General features: G+C 45.2%; 1 protein-coding gene across 1 annotated transcript in view; it reads left to right on the forward strand.

Annotated features, from left to right (window-relative positions):
• The window catches only part of cacna1ha (calcium channel, voltage-dependent, T type, alpha 1H subunit a), a gene marked incomplete at its 3' end in the record, with an annotated part of 143,189 nt that overhangs the window by 96,293 nt on the left and 21,896 nt on the right, over positions 1 to 25,000 (forward strand). The window contains exons 20-25 of the mRNA XM_084329211.1: positions 1,709 to 1,893; positions 5,310 to 5,436; positions 10,269 to 10,394; positions 11,696 to 11,785; positions 16,573 to 16,786; positions 18,064 to 18,215. Coding sequence (XP_084185337.1) covers positions 1,709 to 1,893; positions 5,310 to 5,436; positions 10,269 to 10,394; positions 11,696 to 11,785; positions 16,573 to 16,786; positions 18,064 to 18,215 — 894 coding nt within the window. The remainder of the gene's footprint in view (positions 1 to 1,708; positions 1,894 to 5,309; positions 5,437 to 10,268; positions 10,395 to 11,695; positions 11,786 to 16,572; positions 16,787 to 18,063; positions 18,216 to 25,000) is intronic.

The following is a 25,000-nucleotide window of genomic DNA, read 5'->3' on the forward strand; positions in this document are numbered from 1 at the left end:
TGGTGATGTCCAGTGGTGCAGTCGTAATATGGGAACTGGTAACACGCCACGCACGCGCACGCGCACAACGAATGGATAGAGCGCATCTTTGTGCGCGCGTACTTCTGCCTCAGTGATCATCTAGTAACACGGCGTGTAACCGCGTGTGACCACGACTGCACCACTGGTGATGTCATTTGCCTGTTAGTTTGACACTATGTTGTAGACAATTTAAGCAGAATTGTGTTGCTACAGTATAGGCACAAGCTTGAACCCCAGTTTATTTCCTGTTAGCTTAGATATTAGCAAACACTGCAACAACAGGAAATAACCTTGGGTCAAATAAATGTGTTTTAATAATCGAGTAAACCTTGGTGTAAAGCTCAACTGTGTTGGATGGTGTTTTAATGTTTTATGGATGTTATGATATTACTGTTGTGCTAAACTGGTATCATATTTCGGCCATGCCTTACATAATATATAGCTACATTTTTATTATGGCTGACTCAAGGTGGTGAAAATAATGTCCTACTGTGGTAAGCGGAGCTATGTCCAGGCAGTCGGACCGTTCAGGAGAATGTCTTCTTGGTGTTTTAATAATACCATGATATTACTATCATTTTGAAGCAATGTTACTCCATCATTAGTAGGTTGTTGCTCTTGGTTTCTGGTGTGGTAAGCATAACTCTGTCTAGGCCAGTAGGAACATTAGGGGTGGTCTGTTGGTTTTATAATGATACCAGAATATTACTTTCATCATGAAGCAATGTTATTCCTTGATAATAATATTCCATCATTACTGAAACAATGTTATTCCATCATTATTGAAACAATGTTATTCTATCATTATTGGAATAGTGTTATTCTATCATAATTGAAACAATGTTATTCTATCGTTATTATTGAAACTTCAAGTTCAAGTTCAAGTTCAAGTTCTTTAATAGTTGTCATACAGAAGTACAGAATACTTTCATACAAAATGCTTCTTACTGTTACGCTCCAGAGACTGTGCTAGACAAGATAGTATCAAATAACATAATAACATAATATAGCATGAATTTAGAAGAAGAAAAATGAGGTCACAGTGTTCGGTATAGACATATGTACAATGTTCTGAGTTACCATATAATATACAATACACAATACTATGCAGTGTACTAATGTACAGTACTATCTAGTGCAAAGCAGAAATGGGATGAGGTAAAATTTTAGGTACAATTTACAGTAAGGTGTACGAGTTGTAGTGCAATCCTTCATCCATAAATATAAAGTGTGGGGAGTGGGTGCTACAGTGTGTTTGTTTAAAGTGGGTGTGTGCTATAAAGTGTGTGGAGTGGGTGCTACAGTGTGTTTGTTTAAAGTGAGTGTGTGCGTGTGGATGTGTGTGCTATGTGCGTTTGGTGGTTGTTGTTGTGTAGTGTTCATTCATTGTTCGTTTAGCAGCCTGATGGCCTGGGGATAGAAGCTTCTTCTGAGTCTTTCTGTGCTCGCCTTGAGACTCCGGTATCGCTTGCCTGACCGCAGCAGTTCAGCAAACTTATTCTATCATTATTAAAACAATATTATTCCATCATTACTAAAACAATGTTATTATATTGTTATTATTGAAACTTATTCTATCATTACTGAAACTGTTATTCCATCATTATTGAAACAATGTTATTCCATCATTATTGAAACAATGTTATTCTATCATTATTATTGAAACGTATTCTATCATTATTTCCAGGTTATAGCTCTTGGTTTCTGCTTTGGCAAGGAGAGTTATCTTAAGTCCAGTTGGAACGTTCTGGACGGTGTGCTGGTGGTTGTGTCTATGGTGGACATTCTGGTCTCTCTGGCGTCCAGCAGGGGAAACAAGATCCTGGGCATTCTCAGAGTCCTACGCCTGCTACGCACACTACGGCCACTCAGGTAGTGTGTGTGTGTGTGTGTGTGTGTGTGTGTGTGTGTGTGTGTGTGTGTGTGTGTGTGTGTGTGTGTGTGTGTGTGTGTGTGTGTGTGTGTGTGTGTGTGTGTGTGTGTGTGTGTGTGTGTGTGTGTGTGTGTGTGTGTGTGTGTGTGTGTGTGTGTGTGTGTGTGTGTGTGTGTGTGTGTGTGTGTGTGTGTGTGTGTGTGTGTGTGTGTGTGTGTGTGTGTGTGTGTGTGTGTGTGTGTGTGTGTGTGTGTGTGTGTGTGTGTGTGTGTGTGTGTGTGTGTGTGTGTGTGTGTGTGTGTGTGTGTGTGTGTGTGTGTGTGTGTGTGTGTGTGTGTGTGTGTGTGTGTGTGTGTGTGTGTGTGTGTGTGTGTGTGTGTGTGTGTGTGTGTGTGTGTGTGTGTGTGTGTGTGTGTGTGTGTGTGTGTGTGTGTGTGTGTGTGTGTGTGTGTGTGTGTGTGTGTGTGTGTGTGTGTGTGTGTGTGTGTGTGTGTGTGTGTGTGTGTGTGTGTGTGTGTGTGTGTGTGTGTGTGTGTGTGTGTGTGTGTGTGTGTGTGTGTGTGTGTGTGTGTGTGTGTGTGTGTGTGTGTGTGTGTGTGTGTGTGTGTGTGTGTGTGTGTGTGTGTGTGTGTGTGTGTGTGTGTGTGTGTGTGTGTGTGTGTGTGTGTGTGTGTGTGTGTGTGTGTGTGTGTGTGTGTGTGTGTGTGTGTGTGTGTGTGTGTGTGTGTGTGTGTGTGTGTGTGTGTGTGTGTGTGTGTGTGTGTGTGTGTGTGTGTGTGTGTGTGTGTGTGTGTGTGTGTGTGTGTGTGTGTGTGTGTGTGTGTGTGTGTGTGTGTGTGTGTGTGTGTGTGTGTGTGTGTGTGTGTGTGTGTGTGTGTGTGTGTGTGTGTGTGTGTGTGTGTGTGTGTGTGTGTGTGTGTGTGTGTGTGTGTGTGTGTGTGTGTGTGTGTGTGTGTGTGTGTGTGTGTGTGTGTGTGTGTGTGTGTGTGTGTGTGTGTGTGTGTGTGTGTGTGTGTGTGTGTGTGTGTGTGTGTGTGTGTGTGTGTGTGTGTGTGTGTGTGTGTGTGTGTGTGTGTGTTCGTGATCCCAGAACCCGCCCACAACCTAATTACAATCACTCCGCCGTTCGTGGTTTTAGGAATTAAAACCAAGATGGCGGACAATAATCTTTATGAATCTTTATGTGTTGAAAGCGTCATAATGACTAAATCAAAAACGATTCTGTCACAGCGAATGTGTTAGTTTCTTACAAAATGTTGGATTATGTAATTGGTGGGTCTTTAATCTTTCAAAATGTTCAGTTGCTATTGCATGCACTCATCTGTGTTTCACTACACACATGAGTGCATGCTTACCAACTGTCCGTCTGCAACACTACTATCACCAACATCTAAGAAGGGAGATCCCCCCTTGAATGGCCCTTCTAAGGTTTCTCTCCTCCACACTGCCTGTGGAGCTTTTTTCCCTATTGTTAGGTTTTAGTGAGTTTTTCCTTACCTTCGCGTGGGGTATGTCTGGGAATGCTTGCATTCTTTAATTTTTAATTTTAATTTTTTGCATTCATCTAAAAATGTTTGGACCTTATGGTGTTCTTGTTCTGTTCTTGACTTATTGTTATGTTTTCTTCTTGACTTGTTTAAAGAAGACCTGTACGGCCCATGGGGACATTAACGTGTGTTGTCGGGCCTTATAAATAAATTTGATTATGAGTAATTGTGGAACAAAATATAAATCGCGGGAAGTCTGGCGTTAGATGCCATTCGTCAAAAGGACATTCATTTCACTGTGAATAAAATGTTCAAGCAATCAATCAATCAAACCAATAACACACATTCACATGGAGGTGCGCTGTTGTAAGTGAGCGTGGGTTATTGGATTGATTGATTGATTGAAAATTGTATTAATGTCCGCCTTGTTTCGAACTGGTTAAGAACTATTAAGGCGTGATCTAATTTCGATAACCCACTCTGTCTCGTGATGTAATGCTTAAGTAATAGGTAGCCAGGCTGTGTGTTCTTGCTGTAATAGGTAGCCAGGCTGTGTGTTCTTGCTGTAATAGGTAGCCAGGCTGTGTGTTTCTGCTGTAATAGGTAGCCAGGCTGTGTGTTCTTGCTGTAATAGGTAGCCAGGCTGTGTGTTCTTGCTGTAATAGGTAGCCAGGCTGTGTGTTTCTGCTGTAATAGGTGCCAGGCTGTGTGTTTCTGCTGTAATAGGTAGCCAGGCTGTGTGTTTCTGCTGTAATAGGTAGCCAGGCTGTGTGTTCCTGCTGTAATAGGTGTCAAAAGCTGTCGGTGTCCTCTTAAAAATGGCAGCAAAAAAACTACAATTTTCCAAAATGGTCGACTTTCGCGAACTAAACAACACCAAAACGAAAACGAAAATCTATCTAATAACAATTTAACCTATTGGTAAACGAATGTATTGATGATCATATACATTATAACTGCTGTTGTGACATGGTTATGATGTTTATACTTGAATACATTTGAAAAATAAAACGATACTTTTGTCAAACAGTCTGGAGAGATTTATTTATGACGTGATGTCATTTTGGGACCGGTACCGGTCTCATCGGGCTTAAGAGGTTAATCACGATTAACTATGGACAATCATGCGATTAATCAGATTAAATATTTTAATAGATTGACAGCATTAACTCTTTCTGCGCCAAAAACGAGTATTCTCGTGTTTCAAACCCAACCGTTCAGCGCCAAAAACGAGTTTTCTCGTTTTAAGATCCTTTGATATTTTTCCTTTGATCCCCATTCTAAACACTCGCACGGACCTCCCTGTGTGTCCCTGGCACCACTGCATACGTTAAAATTGCAATGACGATCGAATTACGCCAGGTGGCAGTATCGCCTACCTTTTGAACTGGGTCTCTGGGTCTTTCTCTCTCTGTGAATCTGGCTGCAGGAACTCCTCCCCCTCAGTTACAGGCGAGCAACCCAAACGATTTGGGCATATGCATATAACACGTCATATCTCGCAATCTAGAAAAAAAGACTGGATTATTTTGCAAAGGGGCAATGTTTAGCGTGGAATAGCCTACAAACTAAACTATGTAGAAATGAACTGGTTTGTAAATGTTGGACTATAAACAATGCCTGTCAAATGAGCCATACTATTGTCTCCATAGCTATAATACAGAACACACGATGGGTCCGCAAACATCAAGGAAATGGTCAATAACGCTGGCGCCATTGAGTAGAGATGGGAAAACAGTGTGGCGGTCAATGAGTTAATATATATATATATACACACATATCTTTAAATAAAAAATAATGTTTTACAAAATAACAAGTATAAAACGATTAAACAAACCACTCTAGCAGCAATGAACTATTCTGCGGAACTAAAAGGTACACGTCTATATATTTAAATCAATAAATCAATAAATAAATGTGTGTTTCAGGGTGATCAGTCGAGCCCCAGGGGTGAAGCTGGTTGTGGAGACTCTCATTACCTCACTCAGACCCCTCGGGAACATTGCACTCATCGTTTGCTTCTTCTTCCTTATCTTTGGGATCCTGGGGGTGCAGGTAACACACACACACACTCACACACACACACACACGCGCGCGCGCGCGCACACACGCACACACACACACACACACACACACACACACACACAGCCTCAATCCACACCTAAACAATCTCTTTCCTTGGGCGGCTACGTGGCGTAGTGGGCAAGGCGCTCGCCACGAATGACGGAGACGCTGGGCTTGCCTGTTCGAGCCCAGCGCTCCACATTGCTTTCAGTTTATCTGGTCGTTCATACTAATACACATTGGCCGTATTAGGGGGTGGGAAACTGATGGGTGGGGATCGGGCGTTGTGGACAGCGACTCCTACAGGTCGGTTGGTGCACCTGCGCAGTAGAATCAGGAAGTGTCGGGGGCAGCGTGAGCCTCCCACGCGTTACTCCTCGCCACTGAGAGATCGAGCTGCGCAGGTGAAAAGATGCGACTGCTGTTACCTCAAGTACCGGAGGGGACTTGTGCTATGTATGACTTAGTCCACATTGCAGCCGGCTTGTGGGAGGCAAGAAACAGCGTTCGTGACAGGGGAGGGTTGAATTGGATGATACGAAATTGGGATGGGAGAAAATATAGAAAATGGGAGAAAAAGTGGATAAAAAAAAAAACAATCTCTTTCCTTACAAGCTGATAGTAGACTGTACACTAGGACAAGTCTAAACATGCGCCCACCACACACATTTACAAAAACACAAGTATGTATATTCCTGCTACTGTCAGGCCATATCATCCTAGCACCTGTATGGTGATAAATCCTAGACAGTTCTTTATGGATAGAATCAAGGATGGTAATTTTATTTGCCTTTTGCATTTTCAGGCAAGGCTTGTCCACAATTGTGCAACGTTTGAATGGGATCTAATGGAAATATACAGCCTCATACAACCCCACATAAAACTGAACACCCTAAGGCTGATGTAACCATGGCTACTGGCTGTTGAAAGCGTTTGAGTCCTGCTCTGGTCTGCACCAGCTATGCCTAAGTTCTCTCCTAAGTTAAGGTGTAAAGTCCACACTAGAGGCTTAGTAACTACTAGTTTGTTTGTAAATCAGCTACTAAAATGTGGGTTGCACCACAATTACTTAGCATAACCTAACTAGTTTGGATGTAAAGTCATAACTAAGACAAGTGGCCGATCGTTGATCAAAGAGTTACATCGTCACGGTTACCATGCGGCTTAGGTTGCTGGTTGGCATGAGCCACTTGGCATCTTAGCATTGTAGCAAGTTAGATCCATATTGAAATATCATATAAATAAATTTGGTCTCTACTGTTACTGTGTTGCAAAATGGCATGCGGTTAATGAACAAATTATTCTGTGAGGAAGAACAAATGCTGTTTTACCATTAGAGTATAATTCATAGGACACTGTAGGCCTATGATGTACACCTACCCTAAGGCTTACTTACGTTATGTTGTTACGTATCTCTGTTGTGCAACATTATAACTATGCTAAGTTTGAACTTAAGTCACCTCTTGGGGGCGGCTGGGTGGCGTAGCGGTCAGAGATTGTGCTTGTCACCAATGCAAGAGACTCCGGTCTCGACTCCCCAAGTCAGCATTGCCTACGGCTTCGGCCAGTCGTCATACTATCTCAATTGGCAGAGGTAGCGGGTGTAAAGTCGATGGGTGGGGATTGGACGTTGTGGACAGCGACTCCTACAGGTCGGTTGGGTGACGCCTGTACAGCAGAGACAGGAAGTATCGGGGGCAGCGTGAGCCTCCCACGTGTTACTCCTCGCCACTGAGAGTCCGCGCTGTCTGGTGAAAAGATGCGACAGCTGCCTCCTTGTGTACTGGAGGGGACACGTGATGCAAGGCTTCTATCCTCACTACAGCCGACCAGTGGGAGGCATAGTCTAGCAACGTTCAAGACAGGGGAGGGGAGAATTGAAGGGGAGCATTGGCAATACGAAATTGGGATGGGAGAAAATTTGAAAAAAAGGAGAAAAAGTGGGAAATTACCTTATTTGCCATCTTCCCTGGAGTTAGACAAGAAGATACATACCCTTTTCTTCTCTGTGCGTGCATTAGGCTTAGGGAACAGCCGCTCCGTTAGCGTAGCTTAGCTTCATCACTGGAAGTTGGGCAGTCCTTTACCTTGACGTTCCCTACAGTCCCCTACAGTCACGAAATACGAGTTTCTTCAAGTTCAAGTTTCTTTAATAGTTGTCATACAGAAGTACAGAATACTTTTATACAAAATGCTTCTCACTGTTACGCTCCAGAGACTGTGTTAGACAAGATAAGTATGAAATAACACTCCAAATACAACTCCAAAACGTTCCTGTAAACATGTTGTGACCTGTGTATTTACCATGTGGAGAAAAAAAAATTGAATTCGACAATTACGTTTTCTAAGCAAATATACTCTGAACTATTTTTTGCCGAACCACTCCTCTCGGAGCGCAGTCAGTGATTTCACGCAACGCAGTGATACTTACTAACGTGACGCCAGTTTGTTTACATTCTCATTTCATTCAAAGGATCCGAACTGATTGAAGTTTATGGATACCATGACTTAAAATCCTCTTACCTTGACGATTAAAAGCCTCCCCAATTTAGAAAACAGTATTCCCATGGCTGGTGTTGATATGCTGCTAGCTAACGAAAACTAACAACCGGACACTAAAGCAAATAACGAGGGTACATTTTTACTTCCGGTCGGGGGGTTCCAAAATAAAAGAGTGACGTCTATAGCACCGGAAATACGTTTATTTTGTACATTATCTAACGTTAACACGAACCTAAACTAACGTTACAACTAACCTAAAGTTAGTCGTGTTAATTTTAGATAATGTACAAAATAAGCGTATTTCCGGTGCTATAGACGTCGCTCTTTTATTTTGGAACCCCCCGACCGGAAGATAGCCTAGTTATCTGCTTTAGTGTCCGGTTGTTGGTTTTCGTTAGCTAGCAGCATATCAACACCAGCCATGGGAATACTGTTTTCTAAATTGGGGAGGCTTTTAATCGTCAAGGTAAGAGGATTTTAAGTCATGGTATCCATAAACTTCAATCGGTTCGGATTTTTTGAATGAAATTAACTGAAAAAAAACATCAGAGTATATTTGCTTAGAAAACGTAATTGTCGAATTCAATTATTTTTTATTTCTCGACGTGGTAAATACACAGGTCACAACATGTTTACAGGAACGTTTTGGAGTTGTATTTGGAGTGTATTTCGTGACTGTAGGGGACTGTAGGGAACTTCAGGGTAAAGGTCTGACCCACTTCCAGTGATGAAGCTAAGCTACGCTAACGGAGCGGCTGTTCCTTAAGCCTAATGCACGCATAGAGACAAAAAGGGTATGTATCTTCTTGTCTAACTCCAGGGAAGATGGCAAATAAGCTAATTTCCCAAAATGTTGGCGTTTTCCTTTAAAGGCCAACTTGCAGGTTGTATTTGTGTTCAATAAACAATGTGGACTAGGCCAACGGTGACTTTCATGAAGAAGGAAAAAAAAGTATTGAAACTGACCCAGTTTTAGCGTTTTTATCAAACATTTTGTCTGCCCAACACAATCACCACGCACGTGGATATTTTAATCAATGGTTCATAACGTGCGCGTGTAATCGAAATGATGTCGTCACATCAGGTGCAGGGCACCAGGGGGCTCTGAGAGTCACACAGAGCTAGTGGCAGGCAGAGAGCCTTGCTACTACTAGCCGAGGACTGATGAATGAAAATGTATCTGTTTCACCTAACACTATTGCTCCGTGATCATAGCCATCCATCTCTAAAGCTAACCACTATTTGTAAAAGCCACAACCACGTTACCATATTTGTAATAATGTAAATCATTGTGTCGTTGTACATATTGTGTATACAGCGGTAGAAGCTAACGTAGCTTAGCTTGGTAGCTATTGTGCTAACAACATGCTCCGACGTCTAGCTTGTTAGTCGGCATGAATGCCCGATTTAAAATGGTTCTCTCCTCTTTGTATACCTTTGTCCCCACAAGTATTCTGCCAGGGAACTTATGGACACGACAATCGTAGTAGTTATAAGGTGTTTGATCATTGTGTCGTTGTACATATTGTGTATACAGCGTTAGAAGCTAACATAGCTTAGCTTGGTAGCTATTGTGCTAACAACATGCTCCGACGTCTAGCTTGTTAGCCGGCATACAAGCTCAAACACCTTATAACTACTACTATTGTCGTGTCCATAAGTTCCCTGGCAGAATACTTGTGGGGACAAAGGTATACAAAGAGGAGAGAACCATTTTAAATCGGGCATTCATGCCGGCTAACAAGCTAGACGTCGGAGCATGTTGTTAGCACAATAGCTACCAAGCTAAGCTACGTTAGCTTCTAACGCTGTATACACAATATGTACAACGACACAATGATTTACATTATTACAAATATGGTAACGTGGTTGTGGCTTTTACAAATAGTGGTTAGCTTTAGAGATGGATGGCTATGATCACGGAGCAATAGTGTTAGGTGAAACAGATACATTTTCATTCATCAGTCCTCGGCTAGTAGTAGCAAGGCTCTCTGCCTGCCACTAGCTGTGTGTGACTCTCAGAGCCCCCTGGTGCCCTGCACTTGAAGTGACGTCACGGCCCTGTTAGCGTCTGATAAGCTTTTAGATTTGCTAGTGCATGTGATTCGTGCGTGGACCTTTTTAACCCTTTCTGAGTGGCATTTCCGGCGTCAAATGGTAATAAATTAATAATTAAATTAGATACCAATGATGTAAACTACCCATAATTGCAGAGTAGGGTTTAACCTGCAAGTTGGCCTTTAAGTCACTGCTGAGAAAACAGCCCAACAACGTACAGCTGAAAGGGTTAAAGTCTACACCGTTTCTTCTGTGGTTTCCAGCTGTTCAAAGGGAAATTCTACCGCTGTGAAGGTCTGGACACCAGGAACATCACGAACAAGGATGAGTGTCTGCAGGCCAACTACAGATGGAGACGACAGAAGTACAACTTCGACAACCTGGTACAGGTGAGGAGGAATGGAGAGGAGATGAAAAATCGTTTTTTCTTTTGCCTTTCTATCACACTATCTCCCCCAGATCTCCTCCCTGCTGAACAGGCGCCGACCAGTAGGAGTCGCTGTTTGAAACAAGCACAAGTCATACCCCAGCGGCTTCCCACCTGCGAACACTGACAATTGTGTTTGTAGGGACGCCTGATCGAGCCGGAGGTACCGATGGCGGCTGGATTAGAACCCAGAGTCTCTGAGGTGGTAGCGGGTGCTTAGAGTAGTCGTTTTTATTGGTGTCGTGGTTTAATTTGATTTTACTCCACGTCTTTATTGTATTATCTGTCTGTTTAATGTCTGTCTGCTAATGTCGCACTGTAAACGACCAAAGCAAATTCCTTGTATGTGAAAACTACTTGGCAATAAAGACCTTTCTGATTCTGATTCTGATAGAAGGGGTGGGGCCAGGTAACCAGGTGGGAGGGAGGGGGTGATTTAGATAGGAGGGGGGGGGTAGGTGTTATGGGGTTTGGAGACAAAGGAGGGTGACTAGAAGGAGGGGTGTAGTGGGGGATAGGGGAGCCTGAATAAAGTTTAGACAACAAATGTTTGTTTCCGCTTCTCTGATTGGCCAGGTCATTTCTGGTCATGTGACATGTACGCCCACTCGTGGGGCCGCAAGCTTCTACACTGGTTAAGCTTAGGCGCTCTTTCAAAGTTGGTTAAGGTTAGAGTTAGTCTTAGAGCATGGCGATAGAACGCCAGGTAGTTTGCAGGCTGTTAGACCCGGAAATAGGCGCAGAACTTGCTGTCCCACGATTGGCGCACATGTCACATGACCTAGCCAATCAGCGCGCAAAACTCGAACGCGGAAACAAACATTTGTTGTCGAAAAGTATTCACGCGATAGGGGAGGGTAGGTGTCATCAAGGCCACCTAATCATCCCTCCCCCCTTAATTAGCTGGTATCAATCCCTGTCTCCTGAGCCTTTCAGCACATTGTGTAGTGTACTGTGATGTGTGCCTGGTGCCAGTGTATGGCAGCCATTGAGCCTGCATAGCCCAAGGTTGGGTGAAGGAGGCAATGTTTGTCTAGAAAAAAGTACTATATAAATGCAATGATCATTCATTCATACAGAATGCTGATTATGTGCAGGCAGCTATAGTCTCTGATATAACCGATATGGTAGGACCACGTCTGGGTGTGTGTGATTGAATGCACACAGGCTTGTTTCTACGTGTGTGTGTTCACATTATGAGAGTGTCTGTTTGTGGGAGTCTGTGTGTTCATTTGTATTTTTCTCTGTCTCCTCTTTATCCAGGCTCAGATGTCTCTATTTGTATTGTCCTCTATGGATGGCTGGGTCAATATCATGTACGACGGGTTGGACGCAGTGGGAGTGGACCAACAGGTATACACTAACCCTAAGCCTACACACACGCATGCACGCACGCACGCACGCACGCACGCACGCACGCACGCACGCACGCACGCACGCACCCATGCACGCACGCACGCACGCACGCACGCACGCACGCACGCACGCACGCACACACACACACACACACACACACACACACACACACACACACACACACACACACACACACACACACACACACACACACACACACACACACACACACACTATGGCTGTCCCCGAAGCCTGTTTTTGGGCCTGGAACTTCGCCAGGGTTTTTCGAACGGATGTTCTAAACTTTTTTTTTAATCCACTGATCTACTTCGGCGGTGGTCAGTTTCTTGAATGCGTCGCACTGTGACAGCCAGTGTTCGCTGTCGCAGTAATAACATGCGATCTTCCATTCCTCTTTGGCGGGGGGGTTGTGACTCTTCTGTCGTGACACCGACTCGGCCTGGTACATCACTGTGATGGGCCTACTTTGGTCTTCTGGTGGGCGCTTGTTGCTCTCATGTAGTGCTTCGAGGTGAGCGCCATCACACTTGCCACACTTCTTCTTAAGGCGGCATTCTGCTGCCATGTGGCCGCGCGCGCAGCGGCGGTTAGCTTTAATCCACTGACTTACTTCGGCGGTGGTCAGTTTCTTGAATGCGTTGCACTGTGACAGCCAGTGTTCGCTGTCGCAGTATTGACATGCGATCTTCCATTTCTCCTTGGCGGGGGGGTTGTGACTCTTCTGCCGTGACACCGACTCGGCCTGGTGCATCACGGTGATGGGCCTGCTTTGGTCTTTAAACCTCCTCGGTCCCTCTTTAATGTTCGAGCCACCCCATGCGAAGGTGTCAATTCTTAGGCTGCTAACCTCCCTGGCTAGGAAGTCAGCGAGATCCAGCAGTGACTGTTCTGGGCCATTCGGGTCACGGTAGTTTCGTTGCCGCCGAAAGCGTTCTTGGCGGAATGGGGGGAGCTTCTCCAATATGCGCTCCACGTTGGAGTTGGCGTACAACTCGTACATCCCCTGGTCTCGTTGGGACCCGAGCATCCCTACTAGGGACTGTACCTTGACGGATAGGTCGTCCAGGGCTCGGTTGTCTCTAGCCGGGGGGAGACGTTCGATCTCACGTATCTCCTGAATGACATAATCCCACGTACGTCCGTAACGTGCGTCGAGGGCAACCAGGGCGTCAGAATAGGGAGTTTGTGAATTGGAGTATGCCAGCGCTATGTTGTGCGCTCTAGTTACCTTGAGGTGTTTAAGGAGAATGGCATACTTGTATGACTCATCCTGTACTCCGGACATAATTGTCTCTAGGCACATACGCAGCTCGGTATACTGCGCTCGGTCTTCTCTTGTGAAATCTGGGAATGTGGGTGTCCCAATGTAGTGTGCCATGGATGGCTGCGACACTGACGCACGTGGGGGGAGAGGCATCCGTGGCGAGTCTCCCTGTACGTTGGGTCGTTGGTTCGTGCTGGGCGGGAACCAGGGGCTGGGTTCCCAGGCACTATTCCTCTGTGCCGTCTGGTGCTTGAACTCCCCACTGGGACGTGTTGGGGGTTCATAACGCAGCGTGTCGGGACTGAGACCGGGGCTGCGCTGAGCCTCCTGGTCTGAGATGGAGTGGTGCGGGTGGGCTTTCTGTCCTCCCTCGTCCTCCGTCAGGCTTTGTAGTCGCTCGGCCAGCTGCTCTGCAACGTAAGCAGGTTCTTCCCGTACGCGGGGTCCCGTGTAGCTTTGTCGGGGAGGGGAGGGTGCCCTCGACCCTTGTCGTGATGATCTCCGGGAGCTGGGGAGTCACCCTCTGGAGCCCTTGCTCCATCATTTGTGCTTGTAGGTGGTCTCGTTCTGCCTCGCGCTGCGCATTGGCGCGGTCTCGCTCCATGGTTTCTTGAGCCTGGAGGCGCCTCTCTTCCAGTCTGAGATGTTCTCGCTGACTCTCTCGTTGCGCCTGGAGGCGATCCCTTTCCGCCGAAGCGGTTATCGTGGCGTCAGCCTGGAGGCGATTCTCTTCCAGTCTGAGATGTTCGCGCTCACTCTCTCGTTGCGCCTGGAGGCGGTCACGCTCACCCTGGTGGCGGTCACGCTCACTCTCTTGTTGCGCCTGGAGGCGGTCACGCTCACCCTGGAGGCGGTCACGCTCACTCTCTTGTTGCGCCTGGAGGCGATCTCTTTCCGCTGAAGCGGTTATCGTGGCGATCAGGACTTGCGCTAGCCTCTGGTCGGCCTCGCTTGGGGATGACGCTGATGATGGTGATTTGGAGTTGGCGCGGCTTGGCGGTGACCTGGTCTCCTCACGCGCTCCGAGGTCCATCTCGGAGGCGCTGTACTTTGTCTTCTCCCGCGCTCCGAGGTCCATCTCGGAGGCGCGGTGCTCTTTACTCTGGTGCACTCCGAGGTCCATCTCGGGGGCGCGTTCTTTACCTTTGTGCGCTCCGAGGTCCATCTCGGGGGCGCGGCGTTCTTTACTTTCGTGCGCTCCGAGGTCCATCTCGGGGGCGCATTGTTCTATGGGTATAGTCAAGTCATGCCCCGCTTGTCCCCCCCTGTGAGCTAAGTCAGTTTCACTTAAACTAGCTGGGGTCTCTACGTCTGGGGTTGACAGGTCTATAAGGTTGGGCATACTTGAGCTACCAATGTTATCCTTGCTTAACGTCCTCGTAGATAAGCTAGGAGGTAACTCTACAGCGTAGCTCTCCAAGTGAGGAGGGGGCTGACGCTGGCGCCTAGGGCGCTCTAATGGGGGAGAGCCGATTGGAGAGTGTCCGCTGCTGGCCATGTTATCACTAATATTATTATTACTGACACCCTCCGGCTCGAAGGACCAATTGTAGCTAAGGGGCTACACAACCCTGACTGTATTGAGATTGTTTAGATTAAACCACTACTAAAGAATATTAATGGCCAGACAGTACAGTTAGACAAAATGGCGGACACTCCATTGACTGCGCGGGGACAGGGATACAAGTTGAACAAGCATCAGTTTAATGTTAATAGTAAACATACATATTATATATCACGGTTCTCCTTTAATAATAGAATGTCAGTGCAACAAAGTCAGCGGTAACGATAGTTCCTATACTACGGATACTCGACCGGCGGAGCTCTGAATGGAGTGAGACGAAGCGAGGCGGCACAGGGAGAAGCAAGATGGTGGCTGGAGACGGTAGTTCTCTCTAGAGCTCCTGCTCCAGAGAAACTGTAGACTGGTGGGATAATCCTGTCGTCGCTGGGAGAAGGGGTCTCGTACGGAACCGGTCCTTGTATTCCTAGCGCCCGATGGCAGGGTTAATAGCTATTAATCCAAAAGCCCGTTGGCATAGATGATAGCTAGTTAGCTCCGTTTGTACGTGAAGCTAACCCGCAGGCGGTCTCCAATGAGTAGTTATATCCAGAACGTCGCTGGGTTTAACTATAAGCCTCTCCACGTTACTTCGCTTACACAAGTCACTATACTGTGCCAATAATGGCTCGACAATATTATAGTGGTATCTAATTAGCCCTGTGGCTCTCTATAACGATACACTGCTCTCGGTCTGTGTACAACTGCACCAGACGTCTTCTCTCTCGCTCTGTTAGTTTTCCTGTTAAATGCTGCCGCTGCACGTCTTCTCCCCACACACTCTATATTAGTTCCCTGTGGACTCAGCCTGTTCACCTGTACAGATCAATGCGCTCTCTCGATTGTCCGGGCATGCCTGAACATGTTCTGAAAACCTGTCTAGGGGGGCGCGCGCCCTGGCGCCTACGGCGTTAAGAATGGGACATACAATAAGCGAATGATGAATACTGTTAGGCAAACAGATGACGTAAAGATATATATCTTATATATATAAACAATATATAAGTTATACAAATTAATAAACGCAGACTTTCAGTGTTAATCTGGACCTTCAGAACACCTAAACAATCTCTTTCCTTAGAAGCTGATAGTATTAGGCCACTTTTCCACTGCATGGTACCTACTCGACTCCACTCTACTCAAATCCACTCTACTCGCGGTACCTGGTACTTCGTACCCTCCGTCAGTGTAGCTGGTCGTCATAGCGAGGGCGATGTGACGTCATTTTCAACACGACACACACACACGTATCAAAGCTAGCTATGAAGTGCCTTATTAGCTAGTACACTAGCTGCAATGCTAACTTATAATGGGAAATCCCAGTCACATAAGCTAACAAAATTAGCAACCTTTGTTCTTGGTGGTAAATTGTGTTGCTGTTGGTTTTGTTTCATCAATAAATGAGGCAGAATACACTGTGAATGTATCTTTTTTTGTTTATTGCACTTTGTTCTCACTGCAAACAAATAATGAATGCTAATGTTTAGTAGTCGCAAGGCTATTTAAAGATGTTTGTGTTTTTATGCAGTACGCCCCCCATGTAGCGCAATGATGATTCTCTTTTCTGACCAATCAGTGGTCTGCAGTGTTTCACGTCACTTTTTGGTACCTCTTCTTCCCGCTTGGAACCTCGACAAAGCAAGTACTAAAAAAAGTACCCGGTACCAGTTACCATCCGCAAATTTTGGCAATGGAAAACCGAAAAGGCAGAGTAGAGTACAGTCGAGTAGGTACCATGCAGTGGAGAACACAAACAAATATTATGTCCACTTTTTAATAATTTTTTCTTTCTTTCTACATTTTATTTCCAAATCTCCTCTCCTCCTCCTCTCTCATCTCCTATTCTCACCCCACCTCCTCCTTCCTCTCTCCTCCTTTCCTCCCCACTTCCTCTCTCCTCCTCCTCCTCCTCCTCCTCCTCCTCCTCCTCCTGTCTAGCCGGTGAGGAACCACAACCCGTGGATGCTGCTGTTCTTCATCTCCTTCCTCCTCATCGTCAGCTTCTTCGTGCTCAACATGTTCGTGGGAGTGGTGGTGGAGAACTTCAAGAAGTGCCGCCAGGACCAGGAGGTGGAGGAGGAGCGCTTACGGGAGGAGAAGAGGCAGAAGATGCTGGAGAAAAATAGGAGGAGTAAGGAGAATGAAGGGGCTGGTCGGTAGAGACAGAGAGAGAGAGAGAGAGAGAGAGAGAGAGAGAGAGAGAGAGAGAGAGAGAGAGAGAGAGAGAGAGAGAGAGAGAGAGAGAGAGAGAGAGAGAGAGAGAGAATCATATCCACACTATAAACACCTGATTATATCCATAATATAAACACCTAGAATAGAATAGAATAGAATAGAAATACTTTAATCATCCCGAGGGAAATTTGGCACTACAAATCGCTCACAGTAAACATTTAGGTAGACAAAACAAATCACGAATAAGAATAACAAAAAATTGCCTAAGCATAAAGAATAAAATAAGCCTAAGAATAAAATAATAATAATAAAATAAAATACGGTCCGGGATTCACATTTCCTATGTAATGTATGTACATTATAATATAAATATACAGTAAAAAATAGAGATATCTACATTAAGTGTACTTTAAGTGTAATATTGACAAAGTCCAGGAAGATAACTGTCACCCTGTGCTCAGTGATGCAGTGAGGCACAGTGATGCATTGTAAAGTCTGATGGCTGTCGGAATGAAGGACTTCCTGTGCCGTTCAGTGCTACATTTTGGGAGTGTTAGTCTAGCACTGAACATGCTCCTCCTGTCAGCCAAGTCTGTGTATAGTGGGTGGGAGGGGTTGTCCCTGATGGCATGGAGCTTAGCACGGCTCCTCCTCTCCGCCACCACCGCTAGAGATTCCAGCTCCACCCCAACCACGCTACTGGCCTTCCTGACCAGCTTATCCAGCCTGTTTGCGTCCCACGCTCTCAGTCCGCTGCCCCAGCAGGTCACAGCATACAAGAAGGCGCCCGCCACCACCGACTCGTAGATCATCCTCAACATCCTTGTACAGACGTTGAAGGATCTCAGCCTTCTGAGGAAGTAGAGTCGGCTCTGGCCCTTCTTGTAGAGTGGCTCTGCATGTTTTGACCCGTTCAGTTTGTTGTCGATGTGAACTCTGAGGTATTTGTAATCCTCAACCATATCCACATCGACTCCCCTGATGGAAATGGGGGTCACACAGATGTACTCCTCCTCCTCCCCAGCTCCACAACCAGTTCCCTGGTCTTTGTTACATTTAGCTGCAAGTGGTTTTTATCGCACCATGTGACGAAGTCCACTACTACCTACACTACTACCTGATCATACTATAAACATTGATCATATCCACATTATAAACACCTGATCATTCTACATACACCTGATCATGTCCACATTATAAACACCTGATCACACTATAAACACGATGTGTGTGCAGTGTCTTTGCGTGTTTTAGAGGAACACCAGAGGCCGTACTATGAGGACTATTCACCGCTGCGTCGCTCCATCCACAAGCTGTGCACCAACAACTACCTGGACCTCTTCATCACCATGATCATCGGCATCAACGTAGTTACTATGAGCCTGGAGCACTACAAGCAACCAGAGGTAACACACACACACACACACACACACACCGACACACACACACACCGACACACACACACCGACACACACCGACACACACACACACACACACACACACACACACACACACACACACACACACACACACACACACACACACACACACACACACACACACACACACACACACACACACACACACACACACACACACACACACACACACACACACACACAGAGACAGACAGACAGACAGACAGACACACACACCGACAGAGACACACCGACAGAGACACACCGACACACACACAGAGACAGACAGACAGACAGACAGACAGACAGACACACACACCGACAGAGACACACCGACACACACACAGAGACACCGACAGAGACACACCGACACACACAGAGACACACACACAGAGACACACCGACACACAAACAGACACACGTGTTTGCCATAAATTAGACGCAGTTCGGTTCTAGCAAAAAATGGCAGAATTCAGTACTGTATCTACAAAACCTTCTGTTTAATCATCTTCCCTTTATTCATTTGCTTAGATCTTTTGTACACGTGATCTCAAGAAGGTGCTGAATGAGCTCAGTGGCCGTTTTTTATGTCTGGTCCTTTTAGCATGGTGTTATTCACTGTCAAATATGCAAAGAAAAATTATTCATATTCTCCTTTGTTTCATCACAATCTAAGCAAGCCTAGTAATAGACACAATATTTCTGACACTGGGAATACATTCACTGAGGTCCATAGATGTCCCTAGATACCAAGAACATGCAAATGGACCTTGTAGAAGTGGAGAAATATTCCATTTACTTAGGTATGTATTTTAGGTGGATTTTCAGAAAATAGGGCTCCGGGCTTAAGAGGTTAACTCATTGACTGCCACGCTGTTTTCCCATCTTTACTCCCTGGCGCCAGCGTTATTGACCATTTTCACAATGTTTGCATCGTATATTCTATATTATAGCTATGGAGACAATAATATGGCTCATTTGACAGGCACGATTTATACTCCAACAGGGACAAAACATACCTTTGTTTGTGCACTATACCACGCAAAAAATCGCCCCGTTTCACAATAATCCAGGCCGGAGTGGTTTGTGCGGTATGTGCACATTTCGTGGCTGCTCACCTGAAACCTATATTATTGCCAGGTCAAAGGTAAACACAACCATGTTTCTTCACAAAGCCATCGCGCGCGCGGGGGGGGGGGGGGGTAGTTTTCCGACGCTGCGATCATTACAAAAGCATGTTTTATGATGGGGTTCGGTAAAATATACGTAAAATATACGTTACCTTTGTCAGTAGGTACTCCACTCTCGCTCCAAGTGTCTTGAATCAGAACAGGATCAATACATATAATGTTAGGTGGCCCACATCCGTTGTCTTCTTCTATAGTCTGCTCGGGCCAGACTATACCACGGAGCCGAATAGGTTTCCTCATCGGCCGGTTTGACTATAGTATTTTTATGATTTTCCAGAAGTGCTGAGTCCAACATAGTCAGGCGCTCAATGAGTTAATGCAATACAGTTTGCTAGCACACGCACGTGGTTCACCTAGCTTAATTGAACAATTTGATGGTCATAACTAGCTTAAAGGCCAACTTGCAGGTTGTATTTTTGTTCAATAAACAATGTGACTAGGGTTAGGGTGACTTTCATGAAGAGGGAAAATCGAAATTGACCCAGTTTTAGCGTTTTTATCAAAGATTTTGTCGACCAAACCACAAGCTCCATGCACATGCATATTTTAATCCATGGTTCATAACGTGCGTGTGTCATCTTAATGATGACGTCACACCAGGTAGCGTGTATCACTTCCGCAACGGATTTAGTTGGATTTCGGTTTCCGGGTTCGCCTGATTGGCCGTGACGGCCACGTGACACGCCGTGGCACGCCCCCCCGCGGCAGAGGCACGCTGCTGTGTTTCACTGCCGCTTTCCCACTTCAACGCCAGAGCAATAATTTGTCGCGCCATCTTCTGAGTGCAGACGCGCTGCTGTTTAATCACTTTTCCCACTTCAATGACAGAGCTGCTGTTTAATCACTTTTCCCACTTCAATGACAGAGCTGCTGTTTAATGCTCACTTTTCCCACTTCAATGACAGAGCTGCTGTTTAATCACTTTTCCCACTTCAATGACAGAGCTGCTGTTTAATGCTCACTTTTCCCACTTCAATGACAGAGCTGCTGTTTAATGCTCACTTTTCCCACTTCAATGACAGAGCTGCTGTTTAATAATATTGTCGCGTTGTGGAAAGCAGGATATACAATATACTATGCAATGTACTAATATACAATACGGCTCACTTTTCCCACTTCAATGACAGAGCTGCTGTTTAATAATATTGTCGCGTTGTGGAAAGCAGGATGAGAGAGCGTAGATTTCAGTGTGTATCATTTAATCATTTATCATTTAACATTTGAAAGGCATACATTGTTGTCATACAGAAGTACAGAATACTTTTATCCAAAATGCTTCTTACTGTTACTGTTAGAGACTGTGCTAGACAAGATAAGTATGAAATAAAATAGTATAGAGACATATGTACAATGTTCGATGCAGAATAGAAGTAACTGAGTTACCATACAATATACAATATACTATGCAATGTACTAATATACAATACGCTATAGTGCAAAGCAGAAATGGGATGAGGTACAATTTACAGTAAGGTGTACGAGTTGCAGTGCAAATGCTTCTTACTGTTGCGCTCCAGAGACTGTTACCATACAATATACAATATACTATGCAATGTACTAATATACAATACGCTATAGTGCAAAGCAGAAATGGGATGAGGTACAATTTACAGTAAGGTGTACGAGTTGCAGTGCAAATGCTTCTTACTGTTGCACTCCAGAGTCCACTCCGCCGCGAGCGTCAACACAGCAGCCGTGCCGCTACCGCCTCTGCCGCTGCCGCGGGGGCGGGCCACGGCGTGTCACGTGGCCGTCGCGGCCAATCAGGCGAACCCGGAAACCGAAATCCAACAAAGTGATACACGCCACCAGGTACAGGGCAGCAGGGTCTCTGAGAGTCACAGCAGGTAGTGGCAGGAAGCAGAGAGCCTTGCCAAGGAGTGAATGAATGAAAATTTATCTGTTTCACCTAACACTATTGCTCCGTGATCATAATAATAATAATAATAACTTTATTTGTATAGCACTTTTCATACAGAGGTTGCAGTTCAAAGTGCTTCACAACAGTAAAAAATACAGGCATAAGCGAGCATAAAAAGATAGACAGGTAGAATCACAGTGTTTCACATTAGGATCTAGCATCCCAATAGGCTCTCCGCTTACAGTTTTCAGTAACACAAATAGTAAAAATAGTTTAAAATGATTCAGTTTAAAAATAGTAAAAAAAAATATAAAATAGAACGGACATAAAAAATACAGGCATGAGCGAGCATAGCAAGATATGGCAAATCACAGTGTTTCACATTAGGATCTAGCATCCTAATAGGCTCTCTATTCAGTAATACTCCTGTAATTCCCAACATACTTCCCAGTACATATTGCTGTAACTTTAGTGATATTAGATCACAGGGACACGAACCCACACTGTAACTTTAGTGATACTAGATCACAGGGACTCGAACCCACACTGTAACTTTAGTGATACTAGATCACAGGGACTCGAACCCACACTGTAACTTTAGTGATACTAGATCACAGGGACTCGAACCCACACTGTAACTTTAGTGATACTAGATCACAGGGACTCGAACCCACACTGTAACTTTAGTGATACTAGATCACAGGGACTCGAACCCACACTGTAACTTTAGTGATACTAGATCACAGGGACTCGAACCCACACTGTAACTTTAGTGATACTAGATCACAGGGACTCGAACCCACACTGTAACTTTAGTGATATTAGATCACAGGGACTCGAACCCATACTAAATAGTGGGACCTATTGCATGAACAAATAATCACAGTGTTTCACATTTGGATCTAGCAAATAATAAAAATAGTTTAAAATGATTCAGTTTAAAAATAGTCATCAGTAAGAAGTAAAAAGTGCAATAACCGACACATGAATTTGATAGGCATTGTATAAGAGTAGGCAGGGTAAGAATAGTGCAAGTTGTGTCAGGATATCCCTGATGTTTCCTCTTGCCACTAGGTGGTAGCAGATATCTATCAGTGAAATGCCTGAGCAAAGAGATAGGTTTTAAGCTGTCTTTTAAAGATGTCTAGCGAGTTGGCTTCCCTGATGTTTTGGGGTAGTTTGTTCCATAGTTTTGGGGCATAGTTGATAAAGGCTGCATTACCGATCCTCTTTTGACTGCTTCTGGGAGCCTCTAGTAGTCCAGCAGCTGATGATCGCAGTGTTCTTGCTGGTGTGTAATTTATTAGAGTGTTGGCGATGTAGCTAGGTCCCTGTCCATTTAGAGCTTTGTATGTAAGGAGAAGGACCTTAAAGTCAATTCTAAATGTTACAGGAAGCCAGTGTAAAGCAGCTAAGACTGGACTAATGTGCTCTCTCCTTTTGGTTCTAGTTAGCAGTCGGGCTGCAGAGTTTTGAGCAATAGCCATTCATCTCTAAAGCTAACCACTATTTGTAAAAGCAACAACCACATTACCATATTTGTAATAATGTAAATCATTGTGTCGTTGTACATATTGTGTGTATAACGTTAGTAGCTAAGTTAGCTAGCTTGGTAGCCAGCATTCTCGAAACTCCTAACATGCCCGATTTAGAATGGTTCTCTCATCTTTGTATACCTTTGTCCTCACAAGTATTCTGCCAGGGAACTTATGGACACGACAATAGTAATAAGTAATAAGGTGTTTGAGCTTGTAACGTTAACGTTAGTTAGCTAATAGCTATCGTGGTAGCCCGTTTCGTGACTGTGATGCACAGAGTGCTATCCGAGGGGCTACTATCGTATCAACATGCTGTGACGTGTAGCTTGCTAGCCGGCATGATGCGTGTGCAATGCTTTGCCCCACAGGTCTGAGAAGAGGACCTGCACATTTTACTTAAACATTTTACTGTTTACTTATCATGCATTGCAACAATAATATATGGTCAGTACCCGAAGTCAGACTGCCCATATAAAAATTATCTTCGGGGTCTGAGGGCAGTAGCCCCAGACCCCCTCCCAGGGGAAGCACTTACGTTAAGTACCCTCCCTTTGTTCACGTTTAGACCCAGCCACCAACCCCCGAGAATTAACACCTGAGTGCTAGTTCTAAAGTGATAGAAGAGTGGCAGAGGCGCAGCAGTAGGGAACTGAATCTGAAGTGCTTCATCTGTAGGCTAGGACCACTCAGCGTGGTTTCGGGCGTGCTTAGCGGCCGAGGTTGTACCTTGTCGGCTACCGCGGAAGCAGCACTGTACTTATTTGTCTGTTTGTTTGCCATGTTTGTCACAAAAATATTATACTGTCGAAATCATCAATTAAGGGCGGCTGGGTGGCGCAGTGGACTAAGCGCTCGTCACCAACGCAAGAGATACTGGTATCGAATCCGGCTGTCAGAGCCAGCCGTCATACTGGCTCGATTGGCAGAGTCAGCGGGAGGGAAGCCGGTGGGTGGGTCCGGGTCGTTGTAAACAGCGACTCCTACAGTTCGGTCGGGGCGCCTGCACAGCGAGGGAAGGATCTGGAGGGAGGTAGTGTGACCTTCCACACGTTACACTCTCCCAGTGAGAGTCCGCGCTGCCAGGTGAAAAGAAGCGGTGGGCTGGCTACACATGGGTCGGAGGAAGCATGTGATAGTCTCCGCCCTCCCAGAACGACGGTAGGGGGTAGAGTGCGCAACGACCAGGAAGGGGATTGGGAATTGGCATAACGACTAACATTGGGAGGGGAGAAAAATGGAAAAATAAGGGGGGAAAAGATAATAAAAAAAAATATTTAAAATCATCAATTAAAAGGGAAAAGAAAGACTAGTAAGGGCATTAAAAGTGTTAGTTTGTAAAAGTTAGGGGAGCAGTTTGAATGTGCGACCACGCTCCATGACACCGGTCCCGCCCCGCTCCACAACACCTTTTAGTTGATGAATATTGTCTTTCAGTACTCTACCTCTCAGGTTATCTGGCCCAGGGGAAGATTTGGACTTAATACAAGACAGGCTAGACACAATTTCTTGTTCAGTGAGTGTAATAGGAACATACTCCGGAATGGAGCTACAAACACTATCATGCTCAGCGCTAAAGTTATTTTGATCAAAGCGACCAAATATAAAAATATATATAAAAAAAAAAAAAATGTGATTTACACATTTACTAGAGTGTGCATCATACACACTTGCAGACCATGTAGACCCCCTATCAGTCGCGGACTGGGACCATAATTCCTACCGGGAATTTGACTCAGGCAGGCCAGGCCCATACCCATACCCATACCCCCCTCCCCCCGGGAAAAAGACTGCGTTTTGTATCTTGCTGCGTTGTATCACGTGGTGGCACTGTAGAGGCTGTATATACTAGTATAAATGCGACCTTCAGGACCATGGACAGCGACGCTGTCACAAAACGGACCATACAAGTTGTATACACTACACCAAAGTGTAGAATAACTACTTTCCAAATAATGGATTGTCCAAATGTCGGGTTATAATACGAAAGTATCCTTTATAGAAGTTTACCGGTGCAGTTACATTACATTTCTCTACTTCACTGGCGCTCTCTGTGATCTAGTCGATTCATTATAGTATCACTCACCCTCGCGCTGCTGCCGTCAGTTCAACACATCTCCGCGGCTTCAATATCAGCATCCAAATCATCCATCAGACTTATAGCTGTTCTATTTCACGGTCAGGTTC

The sequence above is a fragment of the Notolepis coatsorum genome, assembly GCF_963971535.1.
Source record: "Notolepis coatsorum genome assembly, chromosome: 14".
Classification (NCBI taxonomy): domain Eukaryota; kingdom Metazoa; phylum Chordata; class Actinopteri; order Aulopiformes; family Paralepididae; genus Notolepis; species Notolepis coatsorum.